Source organism: Lepidochelys kempii, chromosome 4, assembly GCF_965140285.1.
Source record: "Lepidochelys kempii isolate rLepKem1 chromosome 4, rLepKem1.hap1, whole genome shotgun sequence".
In the NCBI taxonomy this organism is placed as follows: domain Eukaryota; kingdom Metazoa; phylum Chordata; order Testudines; family Cheloniidae; genus Lepidochelys; species Lepidochelys kempii.
In genome coordinates this window covers 142,325,647-142,343,609 of record NC_136383.1, presented here as the reverse complement: position 1 = coordinate 142,343,609, position 17,963 = coordinate 142,325,647, and the positions used below count along the sequence as shown (strand labels likewise).

General features: G+C 45.5%; 1 protein-coding gene across 2 annotated transcripts in view; it reads right to left on the bottom strand.

Moving 5' to 3' along the window:
* Window positions 1–17,963, bottom strand: part of LOC140911001 (dedicator of cytokinesis protein 2) — a 353,749-nt gene that overhangs the window by 154,820 nt on the left and 180,966 nt on the right. For both annotated transcript variants that reach the window (XM_078852647.1, XM_078852648.1), the window contains exons 24-25: window positions 5,608–5,678; window positions 3,769–3,875 (exon numbers count right to left, since the gene is read on the bottom strand). In XM_078852647.1, the coding sequence (XP_078708773.1) occupies window positions 3,769–3,875; window positions 5,608–5,678 (178 nt within the window). The remainder of the gene's footprint in view (window positions 1–3,768; window positions 3,876–5,607; window positions 5,679–17,963) is intronic.

Here is a 17,963-nt window from a genome sequence, read left to right as displayed (position 1 = left end):
AGTCATCTAGGTATGGGAAGACATGGATGCCTATATTTTTTTTAAAAGATGAGCTGCTACCAGCACTGTGCACTTTGTGAATACCCAAGGAGCAGCTGCCAGGCTGAATGGAAGCCCTGAGAACTGTCAGCCATTCACCACAAATCTGAGAAACTTCTGATGGTTGGGTCATATTGCAACATGGAAGTAAACGTCACTCAAGTCGAGGGCAGCATACCAGTCTCCTTGTTCCAGGGAAGGGATAATTGAGGCTAGGGTAACCATGCAAAATTTTATTTTCTTCAGGAATTTGTTCAGTTCTGTTAGATCTCATATGGGCCTGAGACCTCCTTTTATCTTGGGGATCGGGAAATAACAGGAATAGTAGCCTTTTCCCCCCAAGGTCCAATGGTACTTCCTCTGTGGCCCCTTTCTAAAGAAGAAACTGGATCTCCCGCTGAAGGGTCATCTTGTGAGAGTGGTCCCTGAAGAGGGACGGGGAGAAGGGGGGAGAAGTACATTGGATGGCATACCCCTGTCCTACTGTGCTTAAGACCCACTGGTCTGATGTTCTATGGATCCAGGCACTTAGCAAGCAGGACAGACAACTGGTAAACAAAAAAGGAGGACCTGATGGAAGTGAGGAGTATATTGTCCTCAACAACCTCAACTGGTATATTGTCCTCAACAACCCCATCAAAATGCCCACTTGGAAGGTGTGTCTTGATGGGATGAGCTCACTGATGTTGAAGAGGAGGGAAGTGGAGGTTGCCTTCTACAGCTCCTTCCCTTTTTTCTTGGCTGAAAGGGCTGTAGTTAACAAAAATGCTTTCTTTTCGTCACTGGAGTGTAGATTCCAAGGGACTTCAGAGAAGGGCCTACAAGTGAAAGGTCCTGTATGGTTTGTTGGACTTCTGCAGGTAGTCCAGAGGACTGAAACTACAGTAGGAAGAAAGCCTGAGACATAAGCCCTTGTATCAGAGGCCTGGTATGAGGCTGGAGGCCTGAACTAAAGTAGTGGTCAAAACTTTGCTGCCATAAAGCAAAGTTAACTTGTGAGCAAGAGGCAGGCCCTGCTCACAGAATCTGGCAAGAACAGGGCTGATATTGCTGAAACACACATTCCTAAGTAGCGCTAGGTATAAGAAATATACATGCAAACACATTCCAGAAGGATGGGACAAGAACACTCCGATACCAGCACATTCCCCAAAGATAACAGGAACACACTGACCCATCCTAAAGATAAGGTCAGGATGACAGCATGATGAAGAGATGTTTTGATCAAACCAAAAAGTACAAGGCCATGAGTGGCATCCTAATATATCAGAGGTTAGCACCCTGATACGTCAGGGGCAGTATGTAACTTGTTTGTATCGGTGTATAAAAAGATATCTCAGAGGGAGTGTCTTTGGCCAGCCAAGCTGGGAATGGAAAGTCCCACCATTCACTCAAGTATCAGGGGGTAGCCCGTGTTAGTCTGTAACCACAAAAATAACAAGGAGTCTGGTGGCATCTTAAAGACTAACAGATTTATTTGGGCATAAGCTTTCGTGGGCTAGAACCCACTTCATTGGATGCCACCATTCACTGAGCTGCATTCATTGTTTTAGTATCCTCATAGAGTCTGCCAAGTTCTATTACCATGCTTTGTCGACAATAAAACTGGCCTGGCACCTTTGTACCTTAATGGATCCTGTGGTCATTGGGCAGTTATCTCAAGCCGTTGTGGTGAACAGGCATGCAAGGACATGGGTGTGTGCTGAGGAAAGTTCTCTGTGCTGGTTCCCTACTGGACAGAATCCACCTCCAGGTCTCCTGCCAACTGTTCAAAGCCCTCCATGGGACTGGCTCCAGCTCCCAGAATTTTCCTCTTCTTCCACAACCATGACCTCCAACAGCAGCCATGTTCCACCACAATAATAAACAGTCTGCTAGTGGGGGTGGAGTGGGAGACAGAATTCCACAGAAGTCAGCCCCAGATTATGGAATTTACACTTGCAAGTGGTAAGAACGAGCACCTGTGAGTTGGTCACCCAAAGTGCAGAAGTGCCTGCATGTACAGGCACTGCCCACCTCAGCATGCTAGCACGTCCAGAACCCTGGCACACATGCATGTGCTCTCATGCCTGGCTCCTTACTAGAGAGGGTTCAGTGCAGAGTCTGTACTGGAGTGTGTGACAAAGTGGGAATTTTCTGTAATATTTTTATGAATCCTATGCGTGCCTCGGTTTCCCTCTGTACCTTAGAATCATAGAAGATTAGGGTTGGAAGAGACCTCAGGAGGTCATCTAGTCCAACCCCCAGCTCAAAGCAGGACCAACCCCAACTCAATCATCCCAGCCAGGGCTTTGACAAAACCTGAACTCCTTACTAGAGAGGGTCCAGCGATACTGCACCTCTTGTCCGGAGTGTCAGTTACATAGCCCTCACCCGCATTTGCGGGATCCTTTGATACCTCTTCCAATAATAGAGGTTCCTTTTGAACAGATAGCCATGGATCTGGTAGGGTCCCTAGAGAAGACAGCTCAGGGACACCAACATGTACTTGTTGTACTGGACTATGCAACCCGGTACCCGGAAGCTGTTCCCCTGCACAACACAGCTTCCAAGACAATAGCTAAGGAGCTAGTACAGATCTTTGCCCGGGTTGGGCTACCCAAGGAGATATTGACTGATCAAGGGACACCTTTCATGTCCAAGTTGATGAAAGATCTCTGTTCACTGCTCCATGTACAAGCCCTATGGACTTCTGTATACCACCCGCAAACAGATGGCCTTGTGAAAAGGTTCACAGAATCATAGAATCACAGAATATCAGGGTTGGAAGGGACCTCAGGAGGTCATCTAGTCCAACCCCCTGCTCAAAGCAGGACCAATCCCCAATTAAATCATCCCAGCCAGGGCTTTGTCAAGCCTGACCTTAAAAACCTCAAAGGATGGAGATTCCACCACCTTCCTAGGTAACCATTCCAGTGCTTCACCACCCTCCTAGCAAAATAGTGTTTCCTAATATCCAACCTAGACCTCCCCCACTACCTTGCATTGGTACCGGGGGTTAAAAACTGTTCACACTGCACCTGGAACAGTGCAGGAGACATGATGGCACCTAACTGTCTGGGTGGAATGACTGGATTGTTAAAAAACTGGTTGAAACTGACCTAGCTGAACAGGAGATCCAGAGAGACAATGAGACCACCCACAACAACTGAACAATTGACATCTGGCAGCAGGATACCCAGAAGGTGTATCATGTGAACTAAGCTAAGAACAAAGGGGAGAAGGTGTCAAGGTGGCTGGAATAATGACTGCCCTTTGGAGGGCCTCAGCTACTTTCACTCAGAGTTAAGGACAAAGAGAGGGAGATGGGATGAAATAGGGTCCATAGCAGTTTGGCTATGGAAACACAGAAACCGTCCTTTCTGTGTTCTGACCTAAGGACTTTCAGATTCCATAGGCCAGGTGCCTAATAAGTTGTTACCTTGTTTTGGAAAGGCTGCCTGGCGACAACTAGAAAGACTCAGAGCATTGCGCCCTGAAGGGGCACGGGACAAGCTTCCCACAGGAGTCTGGTTTGGCTGGGTTTGCTGCCGGGAGCCATGGAGAGAGAGGGATTGCAGGTGCCCAAAGGCCCAGTCTTGGAGACCATGGGCCTGCCCTGTGAATTGTGTGGGTTCTCGAAGCCTGGCACACTAACAGGGTCACTGCCAAGGGACTGTTTACATGCTGGGCATAGATCAGGCCCTGTGGATCCATGATAGGGGGCTTCCCTTGATGTCCCCCACTTACCATAAGACTGGAAGATCTTGCTGTTGACTATGTCAGTCAGGGACTGCAGCTTCTGCTTCAGCAGGTGCAGAGGGGGCAGGTTCCCAATGAAATCCCGCAGTAAGCACCTAAAGCCCAGATACAAGGGGACTCGGTTAGGTGATAATATGTAAAATCTCCAGAACAGGGATGGGATAGGGAAAATCCCAGGGATCTTCAAGCTACAAGGGTTTCTTTCTTCCTGCTGGGTGTATTCTCCAGCCCAACTCACTCAGCCACTTTCCTGCTCTGGCCACTCACTGCACCAGCAGCTGTCTCTGTTTTGAGGAAGAATTCAAAATGGATGACAGGTCATTTATTGACTGCACCTCTTCTCACAGGTGGGATTCGGCAAATTAGTGGGTAGGGCTGCTAAGAGTGTATAAATCTGAGCCTGACAGCTGACAGGCAGGTTGGATCAGGGAAGCAATGGGGTATGTAGGCTTTGGGAGGGTGGTAGACGTGCATTTTGGTCACACCTGCTAGAGATAAGGTTGCAAGGCGGCTTCCCGTATGAAAGCCCCCCTCCAACGCCTGCGTGCTTGTACATTTCTAAACGGGTCTCTCCTCCCATCTCTTACGGAGGGCAGGTTTTAAGACCGGCAATGGCAGTCCTTTCTTTGTGCCTTAAAATAAGCTAGACCATTATAACAGAAAACTGACAGAGCCAAGAAATTACAGAAAGATGTTCTCTCTTGTGGCTTTTCTTGTTAAATGTGGAGCTTAAAATTATGTTTTTGGTTGTTATTAAATGTTGTACCAAAAAATGCCACCCGCTGAAGAAAATGTTACTGTAGAACATCCCGGACTGTCACCTGTGGAAGAGAACGTTACTAGGAAAAGAAGTACTTCCTGACTTTCTGGAAATTTTAACTATTTAGCTTTAAATCGCAGTTAAACTCTGAAAAATGAAATATGTAAAAATGGCAGAAGCTTGTTCAACAACTCTGTTCCTGGTAAGTATTCAGAGTCTGATCTGCTGACTTCAGTGATGGAAATCAGTTTCTGCTGCTTTTTACTGCTATTAATCCTGCAGAGCCAAAACAGACAAGAAGAGAGGGAGCTGTTCCTCCTTGGGTATCAGCCAAAGGGCTGTATGTCAAGTTCCAGTCAGTGGCAGCTGCACAAGACCACTGAAGATGCCTGGGCTGCATAGGTATTCCTAATGGCAGCATCTGGCCCGTGGAGCTTTTTAACTGATGATTATATGCAAGACAGATAAACCCCAGGGAAAGTTCGCAGAGCAGGGACTGAGAAAACAGGTTTATGTACCATTTGAGCACACTTAAAATTTTCACAGTCTCTCTTTTTTAATCAACCAATCTCACTTGGATTCAGCAACCACCTTTTTGAAATAGCCCCCACTCTCCTACCACAACTTCTGCCTATTGCATTCCCCATCTGGATGCAGCATTTCCATTCCCCACCCAGCAAACAGTGCAATAGCCACTCACTGGGAGGCCCTTTCCTGGGAGAATCACCTGTCTTCACAGTCACCTTATTTCCTTTGCTCCAGTTCAGAATTATTTATGTTGTTTCAATTCCACCAGTCCTTTGTCCTCCACGTTTGGCCCTGTGCCCACGCTCATTGATCCTGCAGTGTTAATTTACTGACATCACCTTTAAATACACATCAGTGGAATGTGATGTCACAAATGCAGGATGAGGGCATCACTGCAGGACTACTGGAAGGTGAGCCTGGGTGGCAGGGGGAGGAAACAGACATACAGGACACCCTTTACAAATACACATGCCACTCCGTGGAGAGAGAGTGACTGAGCTTGGTGCATTGGCTGAAAGAAGGAGAAAAGTGTCACTTACCCCAGCACAGAGGAGTCGAAGATCCCAAACACATCTTCCAGGATCGAAGGCAGGTACTTCAGAGCAGCTCCCTGGAAGCAGAAATCAGCAAGAAGAGCTAACTAGCTACTGGGCTATGTTTTATTAACAGACTTTAGAAGGACACATTTACTAGAAATCTTACTGCTCTGAGTGGAATTCATATTGTGCAAAGATCCAGCAGCAAGCCTCTGCACTATTTAGACCCTATTTAAAGGCCCCTTGAATTTCATCCTGCCTCCAAACATAAGACTAAGGCGGAGGCACAAAGAAGTTTCTCTCTGATTCAGTATACTTCATGTAAATGAACCCACAACATTACTACCATAAACAGTAGCTCCATGAGCTCTCCTTCCCCAAATGGAGAAATTTTGCTGAGACCATTTACTCTTACTAGATCAACACTAATCAGAATCAGAAAAAACTGACCATGATAATTCAAACATATCATTGTAGACAGGAATAACTGTTTCAGGTCTTTACTTTAAAACAGAGAAAGAAATTTCATAAAGAAAATTGGATTCTCCCTTATATTTGTAGAAGCACAGTCCATCCCACAGAGAGACCCCAGGCTCTGGGGCTCCCACAATAATATGACTTGCTACCACCATATTCCCAAATGGAACAAAGTTTTCTCATATTCCATAAAGGAGGGGCTGGGACTTCTCTCTAGAGTCTGGGTGAATGTCCTTTTCAGATGTCCCTCAGCAAACCTACACAGCAACCAGAAAGTCACTTTCCATTGTGAGACAGAATTTCTGTCTCTTCCTCTGTTCCGTTAAAAGTACAACCTTGGTTAGAGGTGCAGGTGGATCCTCCACTAGCATCATATTCAGATCCATTTTGCAGTCTACGAGTCACTTCAGATTTTTTTTCCCCAATGGTTCTCTAGCCCATCCCACGAGTGTCCTTCAGGTCTGATCTGCAGCCATGGCTCTGGTGTTTCCTCTGGTGGTTCAACCTCCATATAGTCTTCAATGTTCTGCACAGCTTCTGCCAGCACACACAGCCATTGCTGCTGCACACACATCTGCAGCCTCCCAAGTCTACTAGTAAATCCACCAGCTCTCGCACTGTCCAAGATTCTTACCACAACCATTGATCAGTAGGTCAACTGTTATCACAAGGAAAAGCGCTCTCCTAAAACTACTGGTCCCATGTCTCGGAGATCTCCAACTGGTCCAGGATGGCAGCTTTGGCAGCCTCATAGCTGGTGCCAGTGTCCTCATTCAGGGCCAAATACGCAATCTTTTACTCCGTGAGCAGCAGCAGCCGCCACCCTCCCGTCAAAGGTGACCTGGTGGGCCTGAGGGTTCCCTCCTGGACAGAGAAAGGTTGATATCCACAAGTAACCTGGGTTGTGTCTCTGGAACATCTGTTCCTGGAACTGTCTCTGCAATTCCTGCTGCTCTTTTATAGATTCCTAGATTCCAGTCCCAGAAGGGACTACTGTTATCAGAGAAATCTGCTGCTTGCCAGGAGCTAGGATTCATGATGTGACGGAGAGACTGCTGAGACTCATCAAGCCCTCGGATCGCTACCCCTTCCTGCTTCTCCACGTGGGCACCCATGATACTGCTAAGAATGACCTTGAGCGGATCACTGCAGACTACGTGGCTCTGGGAAGAAGGATAAAGGAGTTTGAGGAACAAGTGATGTTCTCGTCCATCCTCCCCGTAGAAGGAAAAGGCCTGGGTAGAGACCGTCGAATCGTGGAAGTCAACGAATGGCTATGCAGGTGGTGTCGGAGAGAAGGCTTTGGATTCTTTGACCATGGGATGGTGTTCCAAGAAGGAGGAGTGCTAGGCAGAGACAGGCTCCACCTAACAAAGAGAGGGAAGAGCATCTTCGCAAGCAGGCTGGCTAACCTAGCGAGGAGGGCTTTAAACTAGGTTCCCCGGGGGAAGGAGACCAAAGCCCTGAGGTAAGTGGGGACGTGGGACACCGGGAGGAAGCATGAGCAGGAGAACGCGAAAGGGGAGGGCTCCTGCCTCATACAAAGAAAGCAGGACAAACAGCGAGTTATCTCAAGTGCCTATACAGAAATGCAAGAAGCCTGGGAAACAAGCAGGGAGAACTGGAAGTCCTGGCACAGTCAAGGAATTAGGAATTGGAATAACAGAGAGTTGGTGGGATAACTCACATGACTGGAGTACTGTCATGGATGGATATAAACTGTTCAGGAAGGACAGACAGGGCAGAAAAGGTGGGGGAGTTGCACTGTATGTAAGAGAGCAGTATGACTGCTCAGAGCTCCGGTATGAAACTGCAGAAAAACCTGAGTGTCTCTGGATTAAGTATAGAAATGTGAGCAACAAGGGTGATGTCGTGGTGGGAGTCTGCTACAGACCACTGGATCAGGGGGATGAGGTAGACGAGGCTTTCTTCCGGCAACTCATGGAAGTTACTAGATCGCAGGCCCTGGTTCTCATGGGAGACTTCAATCACCCTGATATCTGCTGGGAGAGCAATACAGCAGTGCATGGACAATCCAGGAAGTTTTTGGAAAGTGTAGGGGACAATTTCCTGGTGCAAGTGCTGGAGGAACCAACTAGGGGCAGAGCTCTTCTTGACCTGCTGCTCACAAACCGGGAAGAATTAGTAGGGGAAGCAAAAGTGGATGGGAACCTGGTGGGCAGTGACCATGAGATGGTTGAGTTCAGGATCCTGACACAGGGAAGAAAGGAGAGCAGCAGAATACGGACCCTGGACTTCAGAAAAGCAGACTGACTCCCTCAGGGAACTGATGGGCAGGATCCCCTGGGAGAATAACATGAGGGGGAAAGAAGTCCAGGACAGCTGGCTGTATTTTAAAGAATCCTTATTGAGGTTACAGGGACAAACCATCCCGATGTGTAGAAAGAATAGTAAATATGGCAGGTGACCAGCTTGGCTTAACAGTGAAATCTTTGCTGATCTTAAACACAAAAAAGAAGCTTACAAGAAGTGGAAGCTTTGACAAATGACCAGGGAAGAGTATAAAAATATTGCTCAGGCATGCAGGAGTGAAATCAGGAAGGCCAAATCACACCTGGAGTTGCAGCTAGCAAGAGATGTTAAGAGTAACAAGAAGGGTTTCTTCAGGTATGTTAGCAACAAGAAGAAAGCCAAGGAAAGTGTGGGCCCCTTACTGAATGAGGGAGGCAACCTAGTGACAGAGGATGTGAAAAAAGCTAATGTACTCAATGCTTTTTTTGCCTCTGTCTTCACGAACAAGGTCAGCTCCCAGACTGCTGCACTGGGCAGCACAGCACGGGGAGGAGGTGACCACCCCTCTATGAAGAAAGAAGTGTTTTGGGACTATTTAGAAAAGCTGGACGAGCACAAGTCCATGGGGCCGGATGTGCTGCATCCGAGAGTGCTAAAGAAGTTGGCGGATGTGATTGGAGAGCCATTGGCCATTATCTTTGAAAACTCATGGCGATCAGGGGAGGTCCCAGACTACTGGAAAAAGGCTAATGTAGTGCCCATCTTTAAAAAAGGGTAGAAGGAGGATCCTGGGAACTACAGGCCAGTCAGCCTCACTTCAGTCCCTGGAAAAATCATGGAGCAGGTCCTGAAGGAATCAATTACAAAAGACCCTGTAAACCTTCAAAAGATTAATCCTGGAACCTGGAGGATATGGGTGTGTGCCCGGAGATGGAGGCAATGGGTGTGTGCCTGGAGCCCGGAGGCAATGGGTGCCTAAATTGACAGGGTTGCGCCTGAGCCCTAGGAACAGGGTATGGGTGGGTGCCCTAGAGTGTAAGGTTACGCCTGAGCCCACGGAAGGGTGAGGGTGGGTGCCTAAATTAAGAGGGTTACGCCTTGAGCCCTAGGAACTAGGTAAAGGTGGGTGCCCTAGAGTGTGCAAATGTCAAAAAATTTTGTGCAGGTACCAGTGTGGGTGGTAAATATCGTCACACATGATGGAATTTAGAGGTTTTTTTAGTTTGCTCTAGAAAACAATATGAAATTACACACACACACTTTAAAAGAACATTGAGATTGCAAAGTCAAGCACTCAGAAGTTCAGAGTGGTTGATTTCTCAGACTGCAGTGGTTGATACGGGCTGGGTCTCCTGAATGGGTACAGCATCCAGAAGATTATTACCAATGCTATTAGAAGGAAAGACCCAAGGAGCACAACTGCAATTTAGCACAAGCCGCTTTGCTAACAAATCCACATACAATCCCACAAACATTGCAATATCACAGCACATAGAGACATAGTACCAAGTATTTAGCCCCGTGACAGGCATCACTCACATCTCCTGGTGTCAAGGTTCCTTCCCCACTCTGAACTCTAGGGTACAGATGTGGGGACCTGCATGAAAAACCCCTAAGCTTATTTTTACCAGCTTAGGTTAAAACTTTCCCAAGGTACAAACTATTTTACCTTTTGCCCTTGGACTTTACTGCTGCCACCACCAAGTGTCTAACATATATATATATATAACAGGGAAAGATATATAACAGGGAAAGAGCCCGCTTGGAAACGTCTTTCCCCGCAAAATCCTCCCCAAACCCTACACCCCCTTTCCTAGGGAAGGCTTGATAAAAATCCTCACCAATTTGCATAGGTGAACACAGACCCAAACCCTTGGATCTTAAGAAGAATGAAAAAGCAATCAGGTTCTTAAAAGAAAAATTTTAATTGAAGAAAAAAAGTTAAAGAATCACCTCTGTAAAATCAGGATGGTAAATACCTTCCAGGGTAATCAGATTCAAAACACAGAGAATCCCTCTAGGCAAAACTTTAAGTTACAAAAAGACACTAAAACAGGAATATACATTCCATTCAGCACAGCTATTTTATCAGCCATTTAAACAAAACAGAATCTAACGCATCTCTAGCTAGATTACTTACTAAGTTCTAAGACTCCATTCCTTTTCTGTTCCTGGCAAAAGCATCACACAGACCGAGAGAGAGGTTTTGTTTCTCCCCCCTCCAGCTTTGAAAATATCTTGTCTCCTCATTGGTCATTTTGGTCAGGTGCCAGCGAGGTTATTCTAGCTTCTTAACCCTTTACAGGTGAAAGGGTTTTTCCTCTGGCCAGGAGGGATTTTAAAGGTGTTTACCCTTCCCTTTATATTTATGACACCTGGTGTGGAACCCCAGAATGTCAGTCATTATCTTCCTCAGTGGTTGTCAGGATACAGCTTTCATAATTCCCCACTGGGATTCGTACGTACTTATGAAGGTTTCAACCCCTTTTCCTTATCTATACTTCCACACACCCCTACATTTGGAATGCCCCATCTTTCATAGGCTAGCTTGTTAGCTCCCCTTGTACTCATTAACATTTATGTCACTCAATCACTAAAACTTACTGTTCGCACACTGCTGACACCCTAGGTCTGCAAAAATCCCCAAAATATTCTAACTGGCTTTAACTAGTACATTGCAATATATATTTCCTAAATACCAGCAATTTAACAACACTGACTTAATGCAGCATTCTACCTTATGACACCTTGTAATATATGGACATTGCTGTCTTGTGACAACTTCTGACCTAGGGTCACTTACTGGTTAGTTCTTTATGCCAAGTTTATCTTTAGTCTTGAGGCCTTGTTCGGCTAAGCTATGAAGGCCCTATCTTACAACATTAATACTTATTTCTAGGGCTGTTGATTAATTGTTGTTAACTCACACGATTAACTCAAATAAATTAATCGCGATTAAAAATTTAATCACGATTAATCACACTGTTAAACAATAGAATACCAATTGAAATGTATTAAATATATTTGGATGTTTTTCAACATTTTCATATATATTGATTTCTATTACAACACAGAATACAAAGTGTACAGAGCTCACTTGATATTATTGTTTTTGATTATAAATATTTGCACTTTAAAAATGATAAGCAAAAGAAATAGTATTTTTCAGTTCACCTCATACGAGTACTGTGGCGCAATCTCTTTATCGTGAAAGTGTAACTTACAAATGTAGATATTTTATTACATAACTGCATTCAAAAACAAAACAATGTAAAACTTTAGAGCCTACAAGTCCACTCAGTCCTACTTCTTGGTCAGCTAATCGCTAAGACAAACGAGTTTCTTTACATTTATGGGAGATAATGCTGTCTGCTTCTTATTTACGTCACCTGAAAGTGAGAACAGGCATTCGCGTGGCACTTTTGTAGCCGGCATTGCAAGGTATTTATGTGCCAGATATGCTAAACATTCATATGCCCCTTAATGCTTCGGCTACCATTCTAGAGGACATGCTTCCATGCTGATGATGCTCGTTAAACAATAATGCCTTTGTTAAATTTGTGACTGAACTCCGTGGGGGAGAAGTGTATGTCTCGTGTTTTGTTTTACCTGCATTCTGACATATATTTCATGTTATAGGAATCTCGGATTATGACCCAGAACATTTTCATTTTAAGAACACTTTCACAGCAGATTTGACAATACACAAAGAAGGTCCCAATGTGAGATTTCTAAAAATAGCTACAGCATTTGACCTAAGGTTTAAGAATCTGAAGTGCCATCCAAAATCTGAGAGGGAGGAGATGTGGAACATGCTTTCGGAAGTCTTAAAAGAGTAAAACTCCGATGGGGAAACTACAGAACCCGAACCAGCAAAAAAGAAAATCAACCTTCTGGTGGCATCTGACTCGGATGATGAAAATGAACATGTGTTGGTCCGCTCTGCTTTGGATCATTATTGAGCAGAACCCGTCATCAGCATGGACGCATGTCCTCTGGAATGGTGGTTGAAGTATGAAGGCACATATGAATCTTTAGCGGATCTGGCATGTAAATATCTTGCGATGCCGGCTAAAACAGTGCCATGCAAACACCTGTTCTCACTTTCAGGTGACATTGTAAACAAGAAGCAGGCAGCATTATCTCCTGCAAATTGTAACCAAACTTATTTGTCTGAGCTACTGGCTGAAGTAGGACTGAGAGGACTTGTAGGTTTTACATTGTTTTATTTTTGAATGCAGTTATATTTTGTACATAATTCTACATTTGTAAGTTCAACGTTCTTGATAAAGAGATTGCACTACAGTACTTGTATTAGGTGAATTGAAAAATACTATTTCTTTTGTTTTTTACAGTGCAAATATTTGCAATTAAAAATAAATATAAAGTGAACACTATACACTTTGTATTCTGTGTTGTAATTGAATAATGTAGCGGAAGTCAACGTACTTAGATCTGCTTACCGCGGGGTCCACACTATGCTGTGTCAACAGGAGACGCTCTCCCGTTGACTCCCCTTGTGCTACTCATTCAGGTGGAGTACAGGAGTCAACAGGAGAATGATCTGCAGTCGATTTAGTGGGTCGTCACTAGACTCACTAAATCGACCGCTGATGCATCGATCACGACGCGTCAATCCCCAGTAAGTGTAGACAAGCCTTAAGAAACTAAAACTGAAGGGAAAGAAAAATGAAACTTTTTTTTTTAAATAACTGGCTAAGTAAAGTCTAATCAAACTATCTAAGAGCTAATAAGCTAAAACTACAATGTAAATGATTTTCTCTTCTAGAGATTTTCGAAGAGGCAGCACGGCCACTGAGCTGCGTCTGCAGCCGAGGACGTAGAGAAGGAACGGAGGAGTTCCGGTCATGCGCGCGCTACAAGAGACACCAACAACACCGCGAGACAGCTGCTGCACGCGCACAACCCGACCGAGCACTGCTACCTAAAATCTCTGATCTCTGGCGCAGGGACACACCGACACCTAAAGTGGAGCACCCACACGGACACTACTCGAAGAAGAATCTTAAATTTCATGAAACAAGGAACAGCTGCATCATCCCTCAAATTATTTATTTTTATTAGACTGGTTTATATAGCACTATTTAACTCCTGTATGAAAACCAACACAAACGCACTATATGGTCAAGTAACAACAACAACAAACAATTCTCAAAGACTTCCAGAAGTGGAAAAGGCCAAATGCAAACAAGAGCAGGTTTTGAATTTTTTATCTCTGTACACTTTGGAATCTGCTCTCCCCTTGGTTTGGAGAAAGTGAATAAGGAAGTGTTATTTACTCCTTCCCATAACAAAAGAACCTTGGTCAACCAATGAAATTAACAGGGAGCAGGTTTAAAACAAAGATAAGGAAGTATTTCTTCAGACAACACACAGACAATCTGTGGAACTTGTTGCCAGGGGATGTTGAGAAGGCTGAAAGTATAATTGGGTTAAAAAAAGAAGTTAGATAGGTTCATGGAGGATAGGTTCATCAATGGCTATTAGCCAAGATGGTTAGGGATGCAACCCCATACTCCAGATGTCCCAAACATCTGACTGCTAGAAGCTTATTTTGATCAGTATCCCAACAAGTGATTTATGTGCTTGACTGGCCTGGTCTACACTTATAAAGTTTTACTGGCATAATTATGTTGGTAAGAGGAGTGATTTTGGGGTCTGTGTACACTACACAGCTTTTAGAAACACGGCCGTGTTGCTAAAAGACAGGCAGTGTAAATGCTGTTTGTCGGCACTTTTGCTGACAAAATATTTGCACCCCCTACGAGCGAGGTTCGTGTTGTTGACAGGAGAGCGGCTTTTTTAAGCATCTGTGAATGATAAAAGTTTTGTCGTTCAGTTGGCAGTGTAGACAAAGCTTTTGATGACATAGTTATGCCAGTAAAATTCCTTGTGTAGACACTATTATACTGGTATAAAGTACTTCACCAGATTAGAATAAACCTTACTCGTATAAGCACTTTTATACTCGGATAACTACGTCTACACCAGGGTAGTTTTGCTGGAAAACTTTTAAGTGTGGACAAGACCTAAAATGGGATGAGACAGTTTCAACACTGGGGAAAGAGGAGGAGGCCCTTTTGCCTTACAGTTTATACTTAAGGTATATTAAAAGACAATGACAGAGCTAATAGCCTTAATGGCTCTAGTCTGCTCTCCTGGGGAAGCACCCAAATCAGTCTGAACACAGTGGGTCAGACTGAGGCTTTGCCTACACTACAAATGCTTTGCCAGTACAGCTATACCATAAAAGCAACACTGGCAGAGCCCATAGGCACCGACTCCGTGGGTGCTTCCTTTAAAAAAGGGAAGAAGGAAGATCCTGGGAACTACAGGCCAGTCAGCCTCACCTCAGTCCCTGGAAAAATCATGGAGCAGGTCCTCAAAGAATCAATCCTGAAGCACTTGCATGAGAGGAAAGTGATCAGGAACAGCCAGCATGGATTCACCAAGGGAAGGTCATGCCTGACTAATCTAATCGCCTTTTATGATGAGATTACTGGTTCTGTGGATGAAGGGAAAGCAGTGGATGTATTGTTTCTTGACTTTAGCAAAGCTTTTGACACGGTCTCCCATAGTATTCTTGTCACCAAGTTAAGGAAGTATGGGCTGGATGAATGCACTATAAGGTGGGTAGAAAGCTGGCTAGATTGTCGGGCTCAACGGGTAGTGATCAATGGCTCCATGTCTAGTTGGCAGCCGGTATCAAGTGGAGTGCCCCAAGGGTCGGTCCTGGGGCCGGTTTTATTCAATATCTTCATAAATGATCTGGAGGATGGTGTGGATTGCACTCTCAGCAAATTTGCGGATGATACTAAACTGGGAGGAGTGGTAGATACGCTGGAGGGGAGGGATAGGATACAGAAGGACCTAGACCAATTGGAAGATTGGGCCAAAAGGAATCTGATGAGGTTCAATAAGGATAAGTGCAGGGTCCTGCACTTAGGACGGAAGAACCCAATGCACAGCTACAGACTAGGGACCGAATGGCTAGGCAGCAGTTCTGCAGAAAAGGACCTAGGGGTGACAGTGGACGAGAAGCTGGATATGAGTCAGCAGTGTGCCCTTGTTGCCAAGAAGGCCAATGGCATTTTGGGATGTATAAGTAGGGGCATAGCGAGCAGATCGAGGGACGTGATCGTTCCCCTCTATTCGACATTGGTGAGGCCTCATCTGGAGTATTGTGTCCAGTTTTGGGCCCCACACTTCAAGAAGGATGTGGATAAATTGGAGAGAGTCCAGCGAAGGGCAACAAAAATGATTAGGGGACTGGAACACATGAGTTATGAGGAGAGGCTGAGGGAGCTGGGATTGTTTAGCCTGCAGAAGAGAAGAATGAGGGGGGATTTGATAGCTGCTTTCAACTACCTGAAAGGGGGTTCCAAAGAGGATGGCTCTAGACTGTTCTCAATGGTAGCAGATGACAGAACGAGGAGTAATGGTCTCAAGTTGCAGTGGGGGAGGTTTAGATTGGATATTAGGAAAAACTTTTTCACTAAGAGGGTGGTGAAACACTGGAATGCGTTACCTAGGGAGGTGGTAGAATCTCCTTCCTTAGAGGTTTTTAAGGTCAGGCTTGACAAAGCCCTGGCTGGGATTATTTAACTGGGAATTGGTCCTGCTTTGAGCAGGGGGTTGGACTAGATGACCTTCTGGGGTCCCTTCCAACCCTGATATTCTATGATTCTATGATTCTATGGAGCACCCACAGGGAAAAATTAGTGGGTTCTCTGCACCCACCAGCAGCCAAGCTCCCCGCCTCACCTCCACCTCTGCCTGCTCCCAGCGCACCGCGTCTCTGCTCCTCCCTCCCTCCCAGCCACCGCCAAACAGCTGTAGCAAGCTCAGAACTGCTGCCGAGCCATTCGGTCCCTAGTCTGTAGCGGTGCATGGGTTTTTTCAATATCTTCATTAATGATCATATTGAACAAAACTGGCCCCAGGACTGACCTGGAGGATGGCGTGGTTTGCACGCCAGATCTGGAGGATGGCGTGGATTGCACTCTCAGCAAGTTTGCAGATGACGCTAAACTAGGAGGAGAGGTAGATACACTGGAGGGGAGGGATAGGATACAGAGGGACCTAGACAAATTAGAGGATTGGGCCAAAAGAAATCTGATGAGGTTCAACAAGGACAAGTGCAGAGTCCTGCACTTAGGACGGAAGAATCCCATGCACCGCTACAGACTAGGGACCGAATGGCTAGGCAGCAGTTCTGCAGAAAAGGACCTAGGGGTGACAGTGGACAAGAAGCTGGATATGAGTCAGCAGTGTGCCCTTGTTGCCAAGAAGGCCAATGGCCTTTTGGGATGTATAAGTAGGGGCATTGCCAGCAGATCGAGGGACGTGATCGTTCCCCTCTATTCGACATTGGTGAGGCCTCATCTGGAGTACTGTGTCCAGTTTTGGGCCCCACACTACAAGAAGGATGTGGAAAAATTGGAAAGAGTCCAGCAGAGGGCAACAAAAATGTTTAGGAGACTGGAACACATGACTTATGAGGAGAGGCTGAGGGAACTGGGATTGTTTAGTCTGTGGAAGAGAAGAATGAGGGGGGATTTGATAGCTGCTTTCAACTACCTGAAAGGGGGTTCCAAAGAGGATGGCTCTAGACTGTTCTCAGTGGTAGCAGATGACAGAACGAGGAGTAATGGTCTCAAGTTAGAGTGGGGGAGGTTTAGGCTGAATATTAGGAAAACCTTTTTCACTAGAAAAAAGAAAAGGAGTACTTGTGGCACCTTAGAGACTAACCAATTTATTTGAGCATGAGCTTTCGTGAGCTACAGCTCACTTCATCGGATGCATACCGTGGAAAGTGCAGTAGACATCATATACACACAGAGACCATGAAACAATACCACCCCCGCCCCACTCTCCTGCTGGTAATAGCTTATCTAAAGTGATCATCAAGTTGGGCCATTTCCAGCAGTGGGGTGGGAGGGGGTATTGTTTCATGGTCTCTGTGTGTATATAATGTCTACTGCAGTTTCCACGGTATGCATCCGATGAAGTGAGCTGTAGCTCACGAAAGCTCATGCTCAAATAAATTGGTTAGTCTCTAAAGTGCCACAAGTACTCCTTTTCTTTTTGCAAAGACAGACTAACATGGCTGTCTTTTTCACTAGGAGGGTGGTAAAGCACTGGAACGCGTTATCTAGGAATGTGGTGGAATCTCCTTCCTTTGAGGTTTTTAAGGTCAGGTTTGACAAAGCCCGGGTTAACAATCTCAAATGCTGCCAAGGGGCGACCTGTGCATACCAATAGTGGGGGGGCAGAGTGAGGGCAGATGGCTTCAGCAGTGTTACTGAGTACAAGCCAAGCAGCAAATCGGGGGTGGGGGTGGGGGAAGAGACCCTGCATGCCCCGCAAATGTCCCCCACAAGAGATCTAATGAGATAAGAATTTATGTCTGCTCTCTGTCCACTGGGTGCAGGAGATTATCCACCACTAAAACTGTCTCCATCCCAAGTCCTGGCCTAAACCAGACTTTGGCAGATCTAGGATTCTGTCTTCAATTCATTGTGTCTATGGAAGGAAGAGTTGAGTTTTACCCTTGGATATGCAGTAGAGAGAGCTGTACCCGTTTTCCTCCCACTGGGAGTAAACTG